The sequence below is a fragment of the Phyllostomus hastatus genome, unplaced genomic scaffold (genome assembly GCF_019186645.2).
Source record: "Phyllostomus hastatus isolate PE091 unplaced genomic scaffold, TTU_PhHast_1.1 phas_contig_948, whole genome shotgun sequence".
Lineage (NCBI taxonomy): Eukaryota > Metazoa > Chordata > Mammalia > Chiroptera > Phyllostomidae > Phyllostomus > Phyllostomus hastatus.
Window position 1 is genome coordinate 8,047,548 of NW_025333993.1, and position 20,877 is coordinate 8,068,424.

General features: G+C 55.0%; 1 protein-coding gene across 5 annotated transcripts in view; it reads left to right on the forward strand.

Moving 5' to 3' along the window:
• Window positions 1-20,877, forward strand: part of RUNX1 (RUNX family transcription factor 1) — a 207,809-nt gene that overhangs the window by 122,816 nt on the left and 64,116 nt on the right. For all 5 annotated transcript variants that reach the window (XM_045852458.1, XM_045852463.1, XM_045852461.1 and 2 more), the window contains one exon: window positions 5,041-5,197. In XM_045852458.1, the coding sequence (XP_045708414.1) occupies window positions 5,041-5,197 (157 nt within the window). The remainder of the gene's footprint in view (window positions 1-5,040; window positions 5,198-20,877) is intronic.

Here is a 20,877-nt window from a genome sequence, read left to right on the forward strand (position 1 = left end):
GGGGCGGTTAAGAAGGGCAAGCTTTTCAGTACAATAGGCACCATCGCTTCCTGTTCATTTAAAGGGTAAGGCAGGCAGGTGGAAAAAAGCTGTAAAGACCGGCTACTCTTGTTGTGTGGTGTTTTTTTTTTTCCTTAATCTGATTAAATAAGTGTCCCTTTTAAGGGGAGATCAGTTTAATAGAAGATTTTTTTATGGTTGCAGGCCTTGGTGGGACCTTGATCTACTTGCAAGGAGTAATGTTTACTCTTTTTAAAAGTACCGTCAGGGTTCCTTATTTTTTTAAGCCTGATACGCCTTCCAAACTTCGGTTATGATTGCTAAAACAAAACAAAATGTACAGTTAGCTGTGGCTCTAGAACTGCCTGCTGTTCCTCTGTTTTCTGAGAGCATGAGGTTTTGAGGGGTGTGGACGTGAAGATGGGGTGAACCAGTCCCTGGACGCCCCTCAGCGCCCCCCCCGCCCTTCCTCCATTTAGATCCGCTTTGGAGCCCATTTCAATGTGATATCATTCTAACCCCTTTGCAGCAGACTGGGCCCTCCAGAAGCACCGAGTCCCCTTGGGAGAGGGGGCCTGACAGCACTGGGTCCCCGGGGTCACTTTCAGGTAGATGGGAGGAGACAGGCCAGTCATCAGCCAAAGGCTCGGTTAAACCCGAGGGCCCCTGGCCCACTAAGGGTTCTGTGGCTTCCTTTGGGGTCAATCAGATGGCTTCTGATGGGCCCTCCCGTGCCAGGGAGCCCACGCCCAAATCTCTAAGTGCCAAATAAAGACTCCTCAGGAGTTAGAGAGATGTAGTTTCTCAAGCCACCACATGAAAGTATTTCTTTTCTTCTGAAAGAATGGGGGGAAAAATCATATAAATTGCTTTTATGAGTCATTAGGGAGCTGCTGTTGTTGTTTTAGCAGAAATCTTAATAACAGTAGAGGCTTCCTTTTAAAAATGACTTTCGACTACGTGTGTGCCCTTTTTAAAAAAAACTCCTTTGTTTTCCCGGAGTGACGGTTTTGTAGGCTGCTAACAGACCCAGGTGGGGAGCTCTGGAAAAAAGGTGGTGGGTCTTGAGCCCATTTGGGGGACAGGGAAGGGCCGCAGAGAAGTCAGACCGCTTGAGGACCCTCTGCCATCACCTCGGGCCCCACCACGAGCGGCCTCTGCCTCGAGGAGCCTGCTCCTCTCCCAACCGGGAGAGCAGATGGACGTGTCCCGGGAGGCACCCCGCGCCCAGGGCAGGGGTGCACGCAGGCTGGGCTTCAGAGGGGGCTGCGTCCCGGCCACTCCGCACGGCCCTGGCTCCGCAGCCACCCAGCCCCCTCCCAAGCCATTCCCACAGAAACGGCTGCTTTACAATTTGGAGTTTTAATGGAGCCTCAGACAATCTCTTGAAGAAGTGAATCGGTTGAGAATTATTATTATTATTCAGGAATCAGAAGGAAACATGGGAAACGGTGGCCAAGTCTGGTGATGTTGATGGAAAGAGCATTTCAGCCATTCTTTCCGAGCCATCCGGAATTCTACGTGTGAATCCTCAGCTTTTAATCTTTGGAACTAAAGGGAGATTAAAATTATGAATTTTCCTTAAAATAGATTAAAATCATTCTCATTGCTTATCCTGGACCCCCAGATGTGCCCCCTCCTCCCATGGAACACCTGCACTTTTTAGGGTAGGAGAGAGGTATATTGGACTATGGAGGAAACCTTACATTTGCTACATGTTGCCCATTATTTACAGAAGCGGCCTTAAAAAGCTGCTTGGGTGACTTGGGTGTTTCGTAACAGGGTATTCTTCCTGCCTGTGTATGCGCGGGCACACCAGAACCCGAAGGCACAAAATAAACATGCCTTCAGCAAGTTCGGGGGCCTCGGGTGCTGACAGCAATGTTTTTTTTTCATCAGAAAGAAACAAGTCATGTTTCTGTCGGCGAGCTCGGGGTCCTGAGCTTTGCCGGAAACGTCATCTCGGCTGAGTTCGAAGTTCCACTTCATAGCTTTCCTTGAAACGCTGGAAAATTAAGGGATTTGGAATAAATGAATTGTAACTGTAATTTCAGCCTAATTAGAGTCGGTCTAAATGTCAGCATGAACTGTGAGCAGGCTAGCCCAGAGCAGTGTGGGTAGGTCCCGCATAGGAGGGCTGGTCTTGTGCCCAACTTCCTGCTCCTCGAGACACAGAGAAGGAAAACAGAACGTGCGATACCCTTTGGCCTGCAAGTCCCTTCTTGCCTGTTTGGCCTGTTCTGAAATGAAAATGTTTGTGTGCCTTCACCTTTTGTTTATAGCTTTTCATCCCAGTGGCTTTTTTTTTTCCTTTCTGTTTAAAGTCAGATTTTTAAGTTCTCTTGGGATTGTTTGTCAATGATAAAAAAATATCTTTCAAATTAGCAGGCATGTTAGTTTTAAATTAAAAAAAAATTTACCTAGTCTAAATGTGCTTGTTAATTATTAGATGATATACATTATCTAAATTAATGTCATTTTCCTGGATTGAATATTCTTCTTTTCCACGTGAAAAATAAAAAATCCCTCCAAGGTCAATAACAAGTTAAGTCCATGCTTTCTGAGCACCCAAATATCTTTGATTCCTGCTGCATTTTTTTTTATATATAAGCAGAGAGGTAGGAGTTAAACTCCTGAATTTTTAAGTCTCAAATTCCAGGCTCAACAATCTTTTCCCACTTGGCCGCCATGATCCCTGTGCCCTACGTCTGTTTCCACTCGGTGAAGCTGCCGCGAGCTCGCACCACCGCGGCGGGGGGTGGTTTGGGGAGGATGAGCCAGGCCGGCCGGCCGGGCGGGCGGGCGGGCGGGCGGGGAGCACCGGGAGAGGAGGAGCCAGCAGGAGGAAGGCGGCTGCGGTGCGCTGGGGTGGCTATAAAACACGAGTTATTTGCTCGAACCTCTTCCCAGGAGTGGTTGGGTCTGAAACCCGTGTGGCTGAGCCTTCCAGGGGGCCGAGTTCAGACCGAGAAGCCAGCACAGGAAGACGGGGATGAGGAAGTAAAAAATATGTGTTCAAGGGGGGGCATTTCGACACTGTGAGCTAATTTTGCAGAGGGAACCGAAAATGGTGAAAAAAAAAAAAGTGGAAAAATTTTTAAGAGTCTGAATTTTTGAAGAGCACAGTGAAGCAAGCACATTTTGTGGGAACAGGAGAAACGGCAGCAGCAACTGCATAACCGATCAGGGCGCTTTACTTCAGGGGTGTTTGGGAAACAAAAGGGAATTGTCTTTTTACTGCTCTTAATTAAACAGCAACAACACCCTTATAATGGGAACTAAATACCTAATTAGAGGGTGCTTGAGGAATAAATAGCTGTGTTTTTCAATCTCCTTTATTTAAAAAAAAACATGTCCAACAGTCGGATGGAAAGGACTAGAAAGAAAGATGGGAGACCAGACCGTGTTGGACGGTGCAAACTGGGTAAACAGGTGAGGAAGTGCCCAGCTACTGCCCGCGAGCCCACGCTCCCGGTGCCGGCCCGCCCCTCGCTCGGAGCAGGCTGGCTCCTTGCTGCCATACTGCGAGGAAACCCAGAGCAGAAGCATGGTGATGAGTCAGAACGGCAGGTGGTCGGCCCTCTGGCAGGCCTGGGGACTAAGCAGGCCCCGAAGAGGGGATGTGGAGAAGCACGGCTTTGCTTCCGTGCGAGTGAGCCTGCAGCAGCCTTATTTACGGACAGAACGGAGGGGCTGAAACTGCAGGCACTAGCCAGACACTTAGGCGGCACGTGTGAGGTGAACACTGGGGGGTGGGAAGCAGGAAAAGGGGTAGAATCGCTGTAGAATGGTTTGCTATCCTCACTCAAAACCAAAACCAAAATCTGTATGTATGATATCACTGGAATGAGCAGCACAGATTTCACGGCTAATGAGAAGGTGCCATGAGCAAAAACCAGAAATGACAAGAACCAGTAAAACTGGGGGCATTTTGATTTGAGATTCTGTGATCACTTGAAAAAAAAAAATAGAAGCAATGGGAACGTAGCTCATGATAAATCTCTAGACCAAGACAGTTGTTTCTAGAAGGATCAAATGATGACCAAGACATGGATACTCCTCCACCAAGCACCTTTGTGTCACCCTCTTGGGGGCATTTTACTTTGAAATGACTTGCCTTTAGTATTATGTGAGCATCAAAAATACGTATCTACCAGTTTTCTTCAATAGCCTTGGTAGGAGACCCACTTCGGTTCAGTGGCATTACTGGAGTTCCCTTTCCAGACCCTCGGGGTTGGAGGCAACCTCAGGCATCTGTTGGGACGTAGTGAACACCACATCTGTGGGACCCCCAGGCCCCCCAGCCCGGCCTCACCCCCTCCTGCATTCACAGGGGCCCAGCACAGTGAGCCCTCTCTTCCTCCGAGGCCTGTCAGTTTCGTAATGCGTAAGGAGCACAGGACACACTTCTGGTTTTTTCTGTTTGTTTTTTTTTTTTTTCGCTGGTGTGCCAGGGTTCACTGCTGGTGGAAATCGAGACAGCAGGCGTGAGGAGGAGTTTCGAAGGTGGACTGCAAAGGGACAGTGCCAGTCACTCGAGAATCCTCAGCAGTCGGTTGTCACAATCCCATGCAATTTTAGCGGAAATAAGTTGAAGCGTCTGAAAGTCAAGTCGGCCCTTTCAGGCCTGTCGTGGGAGGTCGGGACCAGGGGAAATGGGTTGTAAGCTTGCAGCAACGCTGTGCCTTTCACAGTCGAAGAGCTGAGAAGAGACGGGTGTGTGTGAGGAAGCACGGCGTTGCCAGGTCCTCGCTGCAGCGAGCCTGGCCCCATCTGCGCTATGCAACCTTACGTGGCTTTCTTAGGCGAATGTTTGATGGTTTGAAAATTTATAGTTAGCTCTGCAGAATGGAATCACAAGTGAATCTCCCCATTAACAACAGCATTTCTGTTTTGCTGACTTGAGGACTACTATTCCTTTGCAAATTAGCGTGGGTCATGCAAGACACATTCAGTTCTAGAACGATTATTCCATTAGGGACAGCAAAGGTTGTGTGTGACTTTCCTAATGTTTGCATTTGTCCCTTGGCTGGTGTGTAGGTGGTGGCTCTGGGCGACGTTCCAGACGGTACTCTGGTCACCGTGATGGCCGGCAATGATGAGAACTACTCAGCGGAACTGAGAAACGCCACCGCGGCCATGAAGAACCAAGTGGCGCGATTCAACGACCTCAGGTTTGTCGGTCGGAGTGGAAGAGGTACGTACCAGTCCACACTGAACTTGAAACACACAGTGTCCCTGTGGCAACCAGCCCGAATTTCAAAACCTCCAGAAGTTTCTGTGATGGGTTTCCTAGAAGCACAGTCTGCTTGTTGTAATGGCTACATCATCAACCTTTTAAAAACTATTTACTTAAAATCGAAATGTTTTTAATAGAATCTGGCTTTTCATGGTTGCTTCCTGATTTGCAACGTGTAAAACGTAAACTGTGAATTTCAAGGAAACCCCTCAGCTCCTTGCTGGAGTGTGAGACTAGGAAGCTGACCCTCGTGGAAAGTCAGCTTGCACGCCTGGGGCTCGCCCTCTGACAGTTAGCAGCTGTCGGCCTACTGGGAGCCTTTAACCTGGGACCCGTGTCCTGTCTGTGCAAGTGACGGTTTCACAGGGCCACCTCCAGTCATTTTAAGGACTCTATAGTATAAGGTTATTAAAATGCTCTTTCAAGTAAGCTTACCACTTGGTGGTAAAAAAGATCAAGAAATGGAGGTTGTACCGTTCCGGTTGGGTAACTCTGGCAGCGGTGTGACCTTCCTACTAAATGGAATCGGGGTTACTTTACTTTACTTGGGGGGAAGAGTGGAACCCAGTTACCATTTCAGGCACAAGCAACATTAAAGACTGGATTATCCGGGGGGACTGTTTGCATCAGGGCAGGGCCAGGACCGTGCAGTGTTATCACTGTGTTTTGCTGTGTGTAATGCATACTTTTCCCCCAAATTTTTGAGGGAAACATAAGGGTGTGCTTTATACGTGGGTCGTACATGAAATGCCTTGCATCTGTTCTTGTGTTTTGTAATTATTGGCTACATAAAATTTCTTGTACCATCATATGTTTAAAAATAAATGCTAAAATTCCCTTAGGATATTAAAAAAAGACCAAGTATATACATATAAATAAATAAAAAGCTGAATTAAAAACATTAAAATGGAGGATTTTTTTTCCTGAAAGTTTGGGCCAAAACCTGGGTGTGCACTATACACGGCAAAATACGGTACCTTCTGCCCGTTATCAAATATGCAGAGCAGAAAGGGGCCTGTGTTGCAAGGACCTACACCGTGCTGTATGGATACCAGCAAGTACTGGGGGTTTCACTGAAAGAGGTAGGGTGGTTTGTCTGGAAAATTTCATTCGTGCACTACAAAAAGCAGAAAATAAAAGTTTCTTTTGAGTAAAGTAAAAAGGCATGATAACTAGTAGATGACTCTTGTATGGAAAAAAATAAAACTACCACCAGTCGACATTAAAACAAGAGAGTCATCATTACTCTTCATAGCGGCATTCAAAAATATTGGGGAACCCACGTTCGTGGGGCGTTTGATTAGTTGAAGAGGGGACCAGGGGAAAGGCGTGTTGATTTTGGGGGGCTGTTGTTTTTTGCTCCCCTGGCTGTCTGGAGCATTCTCAAAATAGAATCATCGGTGGGGAAAACGTAGAGAACACGAAAATGATTGAAAATATATGCTCCTAGGACTCACTGCCTTAATAACAGGGTAACGTAAAGAAAATTATATCCACTCATTGAAAGCGCGAGGGATGCTATAAGGTATGAAAGTGTAAGTCATTAAATGGGTTCGCTTGTTATGTTACAAGTCCACGCCTTTCAGTAAATGGCATTCACATTATGATTCAGGGATGGGAGTTTAGAAAACATCTTCAATGAAGGCTTCGGATGAGCAGCTGGCAGAGTGGGTGAGAAGCCAATAAAAACCGAGGCCCCACCCCCCCCGGTCCGTGCCTACCGGCCTGGCTAAGAATCTGGGTTCAGTTTCTGTGGCTTTCCACTCTCACGAACTGACAGCCGAGTGTCACTTGGCGGCCTTTCCGGAGAAAGCGGTATCACCATCATATGCCTCCGTGTGGGTCTGTGTGTCAGGTTTAGGTTCTGAAAGTTTTGGAAACTTATTCAGTGGCTGACGCCAGTGACATTTTTTTCCCCAAGAAGTTCAGTTGTGGCTTTCTGGCAACGCACAGTGAGTCGGGGATAATAAAGAATGAGGTTTGGAAAGTGGTGTGCTTCCTTTTCTGGCGTTGGGGGCTGGTCTCTCGCCGCATTGGCCATTTCTGTTTTGAGTGGGTGACTAATGGGCGTGCGTGTTTACTTGGGTAACAGTGAACTGTTTCCCCAAGGTGTGGGTTGTTTGCATTGGGCTGCCTGATTCGTGCCAGTATGCCCTTGAGTTTGCATAAAGCCCGAAGAGTAAAATAGCTACAACAAGGCCGGGCTGTCTTCTGATAACCTGGAATGAGAAAAGGAATTGAAATGTCGCAAACAGACAGCACCTGTTTGGGAGAGTCTCTGACCCCCACGGGTGATCACAGGGCTTCCGGGCCGCAGGGACCCTGACCGGGCGTCTGGCCCAGTTGGGGGTGCCGCGTGTGGTGTTGGTCTTGAGTGATTTTTTTTACTTTTTATTTTCGGGGTCAGTACGACAAGGCACAATGAGCTGTGCAAAGGACTGTTTGTCTCATCATTTCTCCCCATAGTCGTAAAACACAGCCTGATTTCACTCTCTCAAGGGTGAGTGTCCGCATCCCAGGCTGCCAGATCGTGTGTGTGTGTGTGTGTGTGTGTGTGTGTGTGTGTGATTTCCTTCCCACTGTGAAGACTGCCGATGCTTCTCACTAATTTTGACAATTAGCCCCCATTCTCCCACACAGAATCTCTTCCTTTAAAAGCTTCATTATGGGTTTTTTTTTAAGTGATATTAAGAGGATTTTCTGTCTCCGTTTCTGATGTTGAGTGTGTGCCTGTGAGCAGGTACTGGCACCAACACGGCACGCAGCGGCCGAGAGGCCCTGGCTGCTGGCTCCTCCATGGGGGGCCGTGGAGTTTCATGCTCCGTCCCGAGGCCCGCCCGGCGGGTTCTCCAGGGGGCCGAGAGCTCCGTTCCCAGTGCAGGGGAGAAAAGGGAACTCCTTTTCTTTTACCAGCTGCTAGTCCGTGGGGATTGTCAAGCTCGGAGAAATTGCCCGAGGTAGAACGTGGAAGGGTTCTTTTTCTCTGTTCTGCAAAACTGATTTTGTCTGGGACTGGCTGATGTCCAGATCCCGGCTCCTAACCTCAAGTTCAGCCTGCAACTGGGAAAACCTGCCCGTCCGGCTTTTGCGGCCTTGCTGACAACACTGTCCCCTAAAACGCATGGGTGAGGGCTCCTGCAGCCTGAACCCCCTCCCCGCCCCTCCGTCCCCGCCTTTCTCTCCTGTCAATTTGCAGTCTTGTTCAGGGTACGTCTGACCCTCGGCATCTTCTCATTTTGATTTGCTGTCGCCACACGAAGTGACCGTCCCCGTCCCTTTGCCAAGGAAGGAGAGAGAGCCGCTGCCAGGCGATGAGAGGCTGTGCTTAGCACACGTGTGGCTGTTCAGAACCACACACGCTTAACCGCATGTCCTGGGGCTCGCCCTCCCTCCAGAAAATGGAGGTTCGTGAAGAAAAGGAATTCTCCTTGGCGAAGTTAATTAGCAGTTTACATCGGCACTTAAGGCAGGTGCTACGGATATTTTCAGTTATGAAAAAAGTGTGCCCTGGCTGCAGCTGAGAGATGTCTAAGAAATTTTAGCAACGAAATCTCTGAGCGCTTCCGGCCCTGTCCGCGTCCTTAATCAGTCGGAGAGGAATTGATCAACCAGGGCGCGCGGCTTTAGTTAATTCATTTTAGAACCAAAGAGGAAATCCACCAGACTATATCATCAACCACGCCGTAAATGAGGGAAGAGAATCCACCGCAAATCCTTCCAAGTTCTCTGAGAATATGACTTTTAATCTTTGGGGAACATCACAGATCATTTTGAAATCCTTTGGAAGCCTTCTCCCTAGGTGAAAAAAAAAATGTCCAAGGGCACTTACAACAGTGTCACGTACAAGTTCAGTTCCAGGGCCCCTGAAGCTTATTCATGGACCTTCCGGGGATCCATGGGCCCCCAGGGCAAGCATCAGTGAATTTGGAACTTCACCTTGACCGTGGAGGGCCAGCCTAGTTCCACACCGCACAGGGTAGCTAGCTGGAAAAGGTGCAGGTAAACGAACCAGGGAGGTAGATAGTCTCCTTGTGCCCTGTGCTGTCTCCGTTACACCTGTTTTGACTGTGGCCAGGACCGGTTTGTATATTTAGGAGAGCAAGCCCCAGTCAAGCGCTGGTTCAGACCTTTACAAGGCTGGCAAGTGCGCATGCGTGCAGCCCTTCCGTCACTGGGCGGGCACTCCCGTCTCGGTGACGCCCCGGGCCCCTGGCTGCTGGCTGCCACCTGAGGCCCCGTGGGCTCTGTCTGCAGCCCGGGGCTGCCGTTCTGGGCGGATCTGTGCTTGCGTTGCCCGCCCTGGGAACTTGCAGCTTGCCCACTTTAAAAGAGTGCCGTTCCCCAACGCTTTTCTTCCGTCCCTGTGTTCGTGCCGCGGCCGTCTTTCCCAGACATAATATTTACCCATCCCAATCTGGGCCGCTGCGCGTCTGTGGAGCGTTCCCTACCTGGGGCATGCTCACTGTTGTTACTGGGCCTTGTCTGGGGAGCTGCAGGCAGAGGCCGCCTTTCAGACGAGCGAGAGGCGGTGGCTGAGGTGGAGAGAAGTGCGTTTAGAAAAGGTCTTCCCGACGAACAGAGACCTGTCTTTGTGGAGTGGCTGTTACGGAGAAAGGCCCGGATGACTCACGGTGTTATCCTGGGATCTAAGTCACTCTCTGTGCCACACAGACGCACGCAGGGCGGGAAGGAGAGAGTCCCAGGGCAGCCCCAGACTGGGGCACTGAAGCGGGCAGGCTGGCCAGGAGGTCTCCTGCAGAGAAGACAAGGAACAGGCATGAGCTGTAGTAAAATGAACTCTCCTACACCGCCCCCCCCCCACTTTTTTTGGTTGTGATTGATCTATACTTGTTTAAGATTTTATTTATTTATTAGACAGAGGAGGAGGGAAGGAAAAAGAGAGGGAGAGAAACATCAGTGTGTGGTTGCCTCTTGCATGCCCCCTACTGGGGACCTGGCCTGCAACCCAAGCATATGCCCTGACTGGGATTCGAACCAGCCACCCTTTGGTTGGCAGGCCAGCACTCAATCCAGTGAGCCATGACAACCAGGGTTACACTTTAAAATAATATGTATATACCCTAGATGGGTGACTTAGTTGGGTGGAGCATCATCCCTTACACCAAAAGGTTGAGGGTTCAATCCCCAGTCAGGGTATATACCAAAGTCATGGGTTCAATCTCAGGTCAGGCTGCATACAGTGGGCAACTGATCAATGTTTCTCTCTCACATCCATGCACGCTCTCTCTGTCTCTCTTTCTCTTTCTCTTTCTCTTCTCCCCTTTCTCCCCCCTCCCTTCCTCTCTGTCTAAAATGAGTAAAAGACATATCCTCGGGTGAAGATAAAAAAATAAAATAAACTGTATATGCTGCCATCTGTTTTCAGACTTCAGAGTGGGCAAATACAGATGGGAAAAGACCCAGCCTCTGATACACCGAGCCTCAGGCAGCCTTAGCAAATCAGTTTGTTTTCGACGGCAGGTCGAAAGCCGGTGCCCACCGTCTGACAGAGGATTCATCTGGAGAGATCAGGTTTCCCCTCTGCCTTACGTTTCCCTTTGAAAGAGTGACAACACTCTCCCAAAGCAAGTTGCTCCCCGCCCCCAGCCACCCCAGGGAGCGGTCCCTGTCCCCTTCACGCCCTGGCGGGGACCTGGGAGAAAAGTGTCCTTGAGAACCGCCTGGGCCAAGTTTCACACTCGATGCCTTCATGGTTTCCTTGCTGATTTTATGAAGTGTCAGGCATCACGGGGCACGCGAGACAGCTTTTTAAAGTTGAGGTTATTTGTGTGAACAATGCTTTAGAGTTTGACGGACAGAAGCTAGATCTCTCCCCACCCACCGGCCACCCCTTCCTCGCCAGCCGGCTCGCCTGCGCCGGGGACAGAGACCATCCGTCAGAAAGCGCCCGCGAGAGAAAGAATGGTTGAGTGATTTTAGAGCTTCCTGTTTCAGCCGCGAGCATCAGAGACGTAAACAGAGATCCGGCCAAGGGCCGCGGGGCTGCTCTGGTTCTAATAAATCAGCGCCGTGTTTTCTTTCTGCGCCGGCTGGCGAGGGGCGGGCGAGGGCGGAGACGACGCTGGCTCACGGAAGACGTCTCCTGTGTCCCTTGTTTTTATATTTTTAAAGGAAAAATGGCTTGTGGAAAAGAGAGATGGCGTCTTGTCTCACGGCTGTTTTCTCTCCCGCTGGTGATCATAAAGCAAGTTCAGTGCAGCGAGGGGACGCTTGGGCACGGCCGTGGGCTGCCCGCGCGCAGGGGCGGAGGGGCGGTGCGTGTTGGAAGGGCGTGTCCGAGTCGCAGCCCGAGGGGCGCGCGGGCACGCGCTCCCGCTGGGATGACTTCTCGGGTCAGATTGTCTTGGAGGGCCAAACCCATGCTAATAACAGCTTCTCGCCTGAAGCCCAGATAAAGCAATTAACAGAAACTAGTGAGCAGTGTGGGTTTAATGAGCTGCCTGTGAATACTTTCGAACATGCCAGTTTCATCGGCTCCCTCGTGGGGTGGAGGGGGGAGAACATGACTGCGGAAGGCTTCTGCGTCCATGCAGACATGTGAATGGAGGTGGGGCGGCGCCTGCCCTCCCTCGTGGGCTCGGAGGTGAGCCCGGCACTCAGCAGAGACGCGCCTCGGCCTGCGCCCAGGCCTGAGTGATGGTGGGTTCCCTGGGTACTGAGGGTGGGGTCCCACCAGCATGGGGTCCAGTTTCTCTGAGCCCCTCATCGGGCGGGCAGTGCACCCCACTTAGGACTTCCATTTCCTGTCACTGAACTTTCTCAACGAGGGCTTGAGGTGGTCCCACACATCATGAAGCGCTCCCCTCAACCTCCTTTGGGGGGCCTCGGGGGTCCCTCTGCTGTGGGCGTCCAGTGCGTGAGCGCCAACTTCCTCGGTGAGGAAGCCTTCATGTAGGAGTCACTTAAGCTGCATTTTTCTCCAAGAAGACATTAGTAAATTTCCTGTTTATTTTGCAACTTAGATTAATTCCTGCTTTTACCCTGAGATTAAGACTGTTGTTAGGAATGCGGCGGGGGGGGCACAGATGGAAGAGGCCTGTTACCTGCCCCAGCCTCCGGATCCCAGGAAACGCCTGCGCCTGGTTCCCGGGAGGCGGGCCCGCACCCTCGCCTCCCGGGTGGTGGGTGGCCCTCGCTGAGTGCCCGTGTGCAAACAGGGAAGCCTTGCCCGGCTCAGACAGAGCAGGGCGCAGGGACAGGCAGTTTGCCATCGGAGCCCTCATCGGATTCCTGTGCAAAGGGCACGGGGGCGGGGCCGCATGCCTCGGAAAGTTCCCGTTGGCCCGAGGCCTTGGCTTGGAGGTTTTTACAGATGCTTTCCCTTCATTCTGTTTGAAACCATTGCGTGGAGTGCCATCAGTGTCTGTCTGTCTGTCTGTGATAATTAACGAAGGATGGTCCAAACTCAGAGGGCTCTGTCTGCCTCTTCAAATAGAGTGTCCGGGGTACCCACAATGCCCGGTCTTTCCAGATGCTCTACCTTCGTCATCCTCGCTGAAACCTCAGGGCAGAGCCGGCGTCTCGTGTATCCATCTGCTTATCGTTTTTGGTTGTGCAGCTGCACGTGGCACTGAATGTTCTGTTAGTTTCAGGTGCACAGCCTACTGCTTATCCGTTTTGTGGTGGTCTCACTGAGTGGTTCCCAGCGAGGGAGATGTTGACCCACCACCCAGAGGGACACTGGGCAATGTCTGCAGATAGGCTTGGTTGTCACCACTGGGGTGCAGGGGGGTGTCCCCGGCATCTAGTGGGTGGAAGCCTGGGGAACTGCCCCCCCTTCCCCTCCCCCCCACCTCGTGCACAGGCCACCCCCACCAAGTCTGACCGGATCCAAAGTTGCAGGCCGAGGTGGAGAAACCCGGAGAAGCGCCTCTCTCCACGTAAAAAGCTGAGAAACGTCCCCTTCACCTCTCTGCCCAACGCTTGCTGCCTCGCTACAACACTTACGGGAAAAAATTCTATTAAAACTTCACATACAGTAAAAACATACAATTAGAGGTGATCCCTGAATAGGAAAGTCTTCTTAAACATGTGAAAACACACCTGTGTTCCGTGCACAGAGTCGCACAGTCCTCCGCCATGCTGGTGTTGGCAATGTGGCGCTGCGGGGGGGCGGGGGCGCACCGCAGGGAGCCCCTCCTGCAGGAACGTCCCATGGGTGCAGCTCCACGGGGGCCCGCAGAAGCAGTACAACTGCTCCGCCGGCTGCCCCGGGGGTGCGCACCCCCCGCCCTCCGCCTGTGCAAAGCTTCGGTAGAAGGGGTCCAGATCCGCGGATGCAGGAACTCGAATTACGGTGTGCCCCCGCGAACTAAGCAGTGCTGAACTCAAGGCCCCGGAATGTCATGGACAGACCCCCAGCAGGCACCAGAAAGGGCTCGGCGGGCACTCCTGAGATAGGGCGGAGGAAACGCGGAAGGAGACTGCGCTGCAGTGGCGGGTGGGCGGGGTTCCCCGCTAACCGGCTCCCGCCCGCCCCCAAGTGTTAGCGCTGCCGTCACCTGTTTTGCCAAACAAGATCCAGGGAAAGGTGGCTTGGGAAAAACGTCTGAAATCGGGTCCCCTCGGGGGGGCTGCTGCCAGCCAGAGGCCCTAACTGTGTCCTGCGGCGGTGTCCATGTGTTTACTTGTGCTCTGCGCGGAGACCCCCCCACTCTGGTGCTTCCTGGAAGCCCCCTCCCCCGCCCCCACGCCACCATAGAGCACTCCCAGATTCGGCAGGCGTCCAACCATTTGAGACCAGTGAGAGTTAACGATGCAGGTGGAGTTCGTGGGCCAAGGCTGAGCCCCGGACAGCAGGAACCCGCGTCTCACCTGGATGTGCTTGGCATCTGGTGGGGGGGGGTGGGTGGGGAGGAGCCAGGGCAGCCACGGCTAGCACGGTGCACTGGGTGGTCCCAGAGCCCCTCAGAGGTGGGCTCCGGAGAATTCTCAGACCGCAGAAGATCCGGCTCCTAACCACATGGTCTCATCAGTAACTGGCTGAGTGCCTGACACAGAGTGGGGACTCGTGACACATACTGTCATGTGAGTGCCTGCCCCAGGACCCTGTGCCCTAGGCCGTGGAGCCCGCGGTCAGCCCCCGCGCTTTATTGGATTCTCCCCTGAGAGCAGGGTGTCCTGCCTTGGTTTTCATCAACATCCAAGGCTGACCATCCTAGCGTTGTTGTTCTTGGGGGGCCATCCCATGCAGTGCTGGACGGTCAGCTGGTCAGCAGCACCCCTGGGCTCTACTCAATGGCCAGTTGTGCCCCCTTTCAGCAGTGACAACCATAAATGTCCATCGACATTGCCAGGTGTCCCCTGGGGGGTGCGAGGATCACCCTGGTTGAGAACACTGGCCTGGAGCTGTGTGTCCCTGGGCAAGTTGCATGACCTCTCTGAGCTCAGTTCCGCCTTTGTCCGGGTGCTGGACGGGCAGGGCAGCACGGATTGCCTGAGGTGAGACGTACTTGCGGCGCCGTCCCTCTGCCTGGTAAGACCTGTCTCCGTGCCGTGTGGCCCTAGTTTTGCAGAGGGAACGATGGATGCTCTCTGAGCCCACCACCCACAACACCCGGGACCTACTTTCCTGTGTGTCTGCAGGGACCGTCTCTGGGAGGGAACACCAACCCTTACCCTTGCCCCTCGGCCCCGCAGAGCCGCCGGGTTGCGAAAGGGTTATGGGCAGCGGACGCTGAGATTTCAGATTAGCAATGGCAGAGATGAAATTAAATATGCACTGTAATTCGAAGCACTGCTTTTCATGGGAAAAGAAATTCTCCCAACGTAGCCCTTCCAACTCTTTTGTGCGAGCATTAGCGGCATGCAAATATTTATGATTCATACAGGCCCTTAATTCCTGGTCCTGCTCTAACCGTCCTCACGGCGTTTCCACAGAGAGGCCGAGCGTCCCCTGCTCCTGTCACTGGGCCCACAGGCGGGCTCCCAGCAGCACCGAGCTCTTCCTGCTGGAGCTGTGGGCGCCCCCCCAGGGGCAGGGGAGTTTATGGGGGTGCCAAGGCAGCTGGCCTTGGACCGCATGGCAGGACGCCCTGGCTGCACCCCAGAGGCCGTCTTAAGGTGGTAGCTCAGCATCCGCAGAAACTGCGAGTGAACAGCCTTGCGCGTTTTTGGTTTTTGTTTTGTTGCGTTCTGGCCAAATCCATGGGCCCAGGGCACAGGAAAGCCATTGGGTGCCGGTTGATGTTCCTCTGATTTAAATAAGGGAAGAGAAACACGCATCTGTCTGTGATGGACCCTCGGGTGTTTGGAAGGGGAAGTGGGCGCGCTTGCAGGACTCACTGAGCGTGCTGGCCTCAGTCTGCGAATCTGTGCAATGGGCACGACGGGGCTGTTTATCGACGCCTCGAAGGGCTGTCAGGCGACGTGTGCACGACAAGACTTCTGAGGAAGAGCTGCCACTCCCCTCCGTGCTGTTCTCCCTTCGAGGTGAGAAGGGCTCAGGGAGGAGGGACGAGAGCAGGCAGGAGTTGGCACACGTCTCGCTGATTCAGAAAGTTGGGAACTTCGAATTTTCCACCACCTTCTCCTCCGGGGCCAGGAATCTGTATTCCCCGGTCCTGCCAGGAAGCTTGTGCCATGCGAGTGCCTCAGACACAGCAGGAACTTCATCAATACTCATAAGCACGCAGGAATAATCATTCCAGACGCTCACTGGGCACCAATCACAGGGTGGCCCACGTGGCCCCTGGGCCCACGGCAGAGTCTCTCACAGGCTTCGGACCCTCTCCCACCAGGAAGTGGAGTGTCTGTTGCTATTTTATTACCGCTGTGGCCTGTCCCCAGAGGCTGTTTCCTGAGGGCATTTCATGCATCCGTTCATTCACTCATGAGTTCATTCATTCATTCATCATCAGATAGCCACAGTGCCCCTACTGTGTGTCGGGCACTGGGCTGGCCTCGGAGCCCCAGAGCCCAGCCAACAGAAGCCACAGCCTCGAGGGCCGGGAAGGGGCTGACAGCGAAGCAGACCTCCGCTGCCCCGAGTGGCCAGCCCCATGGCGAGGGGGCAGGCGCAGGACAGGCATAGAGAGGTTGGGGGTCTTCCTGGACAGGTTGTCATCTCAGCTGAGACACTGGAGGGTGACGAGGGAGCTGTCCAGGTGGAGGCGTGGAGACGAGTGTCCCGCAGAGAAGGCAGAGCGGAGGCGCAGCCCGCCTGCGGGAGAGGGATGGCGAGGGCCTCGCCGTTGCCTGTGGAACCTGCTCTAGTCCGAGTGACAGGGAGAACCGCCCGTGGGTAGGAGCCGGGAGCTGACGAGATGAAAATGGTGGAAAGATACCCAGATGGCGGACTGAGGAATGGACAACTGCCTGGGGGGGTGCATGGGGGCCCCGAGACCAGGCCGGGGACGGAGAGACCCCCGCCCCACTGCTGTGCCACAGCCACAGGCGGTGCGTCCCCAGCTTGCCAGCACCCACCTGGTAAACGGCGCTACCGCAGGGGATCGGCCGCCACCAGGCCCCGCCGACCACGCCCAGCCCAGCCCTGAGCTTCCCTCTCCTTCCTGCTCAGCTGCCTGCGCCCACCTGCCCTCGCCGCTTCCTGCAGCCACTGTGCGGGCATTAAAAGCTGGTCAGTGGGACCTGAGGACCCCCAGCTGCCTTCGCTTCAACATGCCCATCCTTCGGGCCTCTCTGCCACAGGCCAGTGGTGGGGGGCTGCCTGTTTATGGGGCGCTGGGCTATAGGCACAAGCAGAGTCAAGGTTGGGCCTGGGCCAGCCCTGGGGTGGGGGGACTTTGGTCTCCTGTCCCGTGTCACCCTAGCCCGATGAGTAGAGACTGGAGAATTTGGGGGCATCAACCAGGAAATACGGGGCCAGCGGGTGTGGCCTCGGCCCGAAGAACGCTGTGAGTTCAGGCTCTGGGGGTGCTGGCACTTGAAGGGTTAAAACTTGGTTCCTCAACCAAGGTGCTCAGACCGGTGGGTGATGCCAAAAGAAAAAGAAAGGCCGGAAGGGAACCGCAAACTCTGGAGAAGGGAAGTGCAGAATCGCGGGAGGCACCGTGGGTCTCGGTGCGTACACACTCCTCCCCGTGAGAAGAAAGGCCTGCCCATCCCTCTGCTGGGAGAGTCTGAGCTCGCTCACACCTGCACCCCGAGCAGGGGGAGCCCCGCGTCCAGTGGTGCCGAGAGCAGACATCGTGAAGAACCAGCCAGCGACAGGAAGCGCCCCGACTGGTTCAGGGAGCCATCCATCCCACGTTCTTGCATCGCCTCGCCTCGGAGCAGGAGACGCAGAGAGGACCGACATGCTGCCCCTGCCCTCGACCGACTCGGGTGTATGGAGCGTCTCCGGAGAACGCCCTCGGCATGGTTTCTCTGTCCTCTGAGTAAAAACAGCTCTATTTTTCAACCGATGCATCGTTGCAAACAAATGCTACTTCTTAGTGGGAAACCGAGTTCTGTATTTCAAGCACCGCCCCTGCGCCCGTCCTGCGGGCCTCCGGTCCGCTCGCTGCCCTGTGGGCGCAGGTGCAGAAGGACGCCTGCAGACGCGGCACCTGAGCAGAGGCGGGGCAGTTTCCATGGAGGGAAATTCTGTGCAGCCTGAAGGAGCCGTACCCTACTCAGAAGTCCCCAGACAAATGATTACACAGCTCTGCCGTCGAAAATAGTGGTGTTTGGTTAAGGAAATGGACAAGGAGCAAAAGCATGAATCTTGGCGGTCAGGGTGTTCCAGTGGAAAAGTGGGAACTATAAATTAAGAATGTTTTGTGAAAAAAAAAAAAACGCCCCAAATTCAGATTTCTCCTGGAATCGGAGGGCACGTTAATTTTAACACTGAGTTTTCCGTGGTCAGAATTAGACCTGGCACCACGCACATCGGAAAAGGAAAACACTCCCCGCACCGTTCCAGAGCCTTCGGGGTTTCCAGAATTTGCAAAGAGTGACGCTTGCGCCTTCCCCGGCTGTGTCGGTCTTGAAAAGCCGCATTCCTCCCTTTCTTGGACTTGACCTCCCTGGCTCTCTCGGGTGTTTCCGTTGTGAGCACGGGTCTCCTCCTGCAAAGGTGTGCGAGCGAGCGAAAGACGCTGAGACCCAGGTCCCTCCGCTGTCCGGCCTCTGGGGCAGACGAGCTCTGTGAGTGCGCCCCCCCCCACCACCTTGCGTGACCAGGACAAGTTCCACACCCCACAGAACCTGCCCCGAAAGGGGAAAGTGACTCAGGGGCCCAAACCCACACGCAGGAGAGGGTCAGAAACGGAGCCCGGAGGCTCAGCGGCCAGCGCAGGCAGGTGCACCGGCCAGTCCGGAAGCCAGCCTGGGGGTGCCGATGGCAGGAGGCCTGGAGTGAGAGGGCGGGCCCTCAGGCACGGAGGCAGAGAGGACGCTGCCATGGCCGGGCGGGGCTTCTAAATAGGTCACCTGCTCCCGGGCAAGACATGATCGAGAGTCGCCTTTTTGTGCCTCCTGTTCCCCCCGCCACCCTCGGCCCTTTGGGGAGCCGTGCCGCAGGCCTGAGGTTTAGCCGCAGGTGTGGAGGGGAAGCGGCGTGTTTAGGGCCGTGGCTTTACGAGACCACAGCGGCTGCAGAAGGTCACCAGCCCTGGGGCCCATAAACGGGAAGACTAATAAATGTGAAGCTCTGGCCCAGGCGTCCTGGCAGCCTCGCGGCGGGGAGTGCGTCCGGGCAGCAGGCATCCGCCGCACTCGCAGTGACCGCCTTCCCAGCCCGGGAGAGCCGTTCGTAGTTTGCTGTGGCATCTGCGCAGACACACGGGCACCGCGGGAGGGGAGCGTTTGGCCTGGCGGGCTCAGAAAGCCCATCAGCCGGTCACACTCACGCCTGACAGAGGTCGCCCGCTGGTAGGGCAGGCGTGAACCTGAACTGCAGGTTCAGCGGAAGGCAAGCTTTCCTGACGGGTCTTCCTTCAGGCCCCGTTCCACCACCACCACGCAGAACCCTATCTCTCCCCCTCCCCGCCCCCCAGTGCCAGCCCCCCCTCGCTGGCTGGTCCCGTCTCCGGTGACCGTTAAATTGGTGTTTGCTGCCTCCTGATTCCACCCCACGCGCCCGCCCGCACTGGGAGATACCAGGACTGCTGTGACTCCCATTTCACAGGTGGCAGAGCTGAGGATCCGGAGAGGTTAAGTAGCTTGCCCGAGGCCACCCAGCAGAAGGGGCGGCACAGCCTAGCGTCACACTGTCCCCTAGGCGCCCGGGCAGTCCCCTTCTGTGGGATTACACGACCAGCTCCCCCCGTCCGCGGCGGCAGGCCCTGCACCGTGACATGCTTTCCCCGCCCGGTCGGTTCTTCCCGCCTGCTGTCCCGCCCTGGTGTTTGTGCTTCTCCGCCGTGTTCGTCCCGGAGCCCGACCTCCGGCCGGGACCCAGGGTGACAAGGGAGGTCTCAGAGGCCCCCCTTCCTTAGCCTTCTCCTCTGTGAGTCCCCGTGCAGGGCACCCGTGACCCTGCAGCGTGACACCCCCCGGGGAGCTGAGCCTTTCAGCGGCACACCCGGGTCCTCTGTGTGCCGGCCTGGCCGCTGCTTGTCTCCTGGGGCCAAAGTCAGGGCCGCAGGAGCCCTTAAGTTCCCCCCGAAACCAAGGACTTGGCTGTCCCTCTGGCAGCCCCACCCCCACCCCTGCCTCTGGCCCTGCAGAGCCGACTGGGGGGTGGTGATGTCGCAGATCTGCTCCCCTGTCCTCTTCCCTGGCTTCTTCCGAGTTTGGCTGCAGCTTCCTGAGAAAAACACTCGAGAGCCTTTCAGGCCCCACGCCCACGCACGGCAAATACCAGGCCCATGGGTCATCTGAATGAGAGACTTTGGCTAATGACGCATGTGCTCCAGGGCACAGCTACCAGGGCTGCGCCGCGGCCAGAGAAGGGCGGGTCCCGGCAGGGATGGGCCGGGTGTGGCGCGGGGGCGGAGCGCGGGGGCCAGGCCTGCCGCTCCCCGCGTCAGACCCTGCGCCCCCCGGCTGACTGTCCACCGTGGTCAAGTTCGGCAGAAGACGAAGAAGTGGAGGCAGGGTTGCCCCGAGGTGGGAAAAGGTCACCCACCTGGGAGCCGAATGTCAGCACGAGGCAAGAGGCAGGCGTCCTGGTCGGGGCGGGAAACACCAGCCCGTGGTGCAGGCAGCTAGCTTCTGGGATCGCTCCGCCTGCGTGGGCCGCGGTCCTGCGGCCGGAGCGCCCCCCGCCTGGTCGCTCTGGCCCGACACACAGTTCTCCTGACTGCGCCTGAAAAGAGGGGCGCGAGGAGTAGCACTGTCATTATGCGCAGGGGTTTCCCAAATGTTCGCCTTGGTGGAGTTTTACTCCCAATGCGGCGGGCCAGGTGGAGGTCGTCGGAGGCCCCTGGCGCCCAGCAGCCTGGAGCCCACCTGCGGCTCCGAGAGAAGCTGCTTCGGGACCATAATCCCGGCTTCCAGTCCGCTGTCGGGCCCAGCGTGGGAGCCTTGGGGGGCAGGGCCGTTCCCACTCTGGGGGGCTGTGGCAGAGCGGCAGCAGGTCCCAGAAGTCCGGATCCCTGGGCGGGTGCCTCCAGGTGTGCAGGTGGAGATTTGGGGCCTGGTGGCGGCAATGTGAGGGACGGTGGGCATAAAGCTGGGGGAGGGGGTTCCGCCGTGCGTGTGAGCTGTGTGACTTTGGGCAAATGACTCAC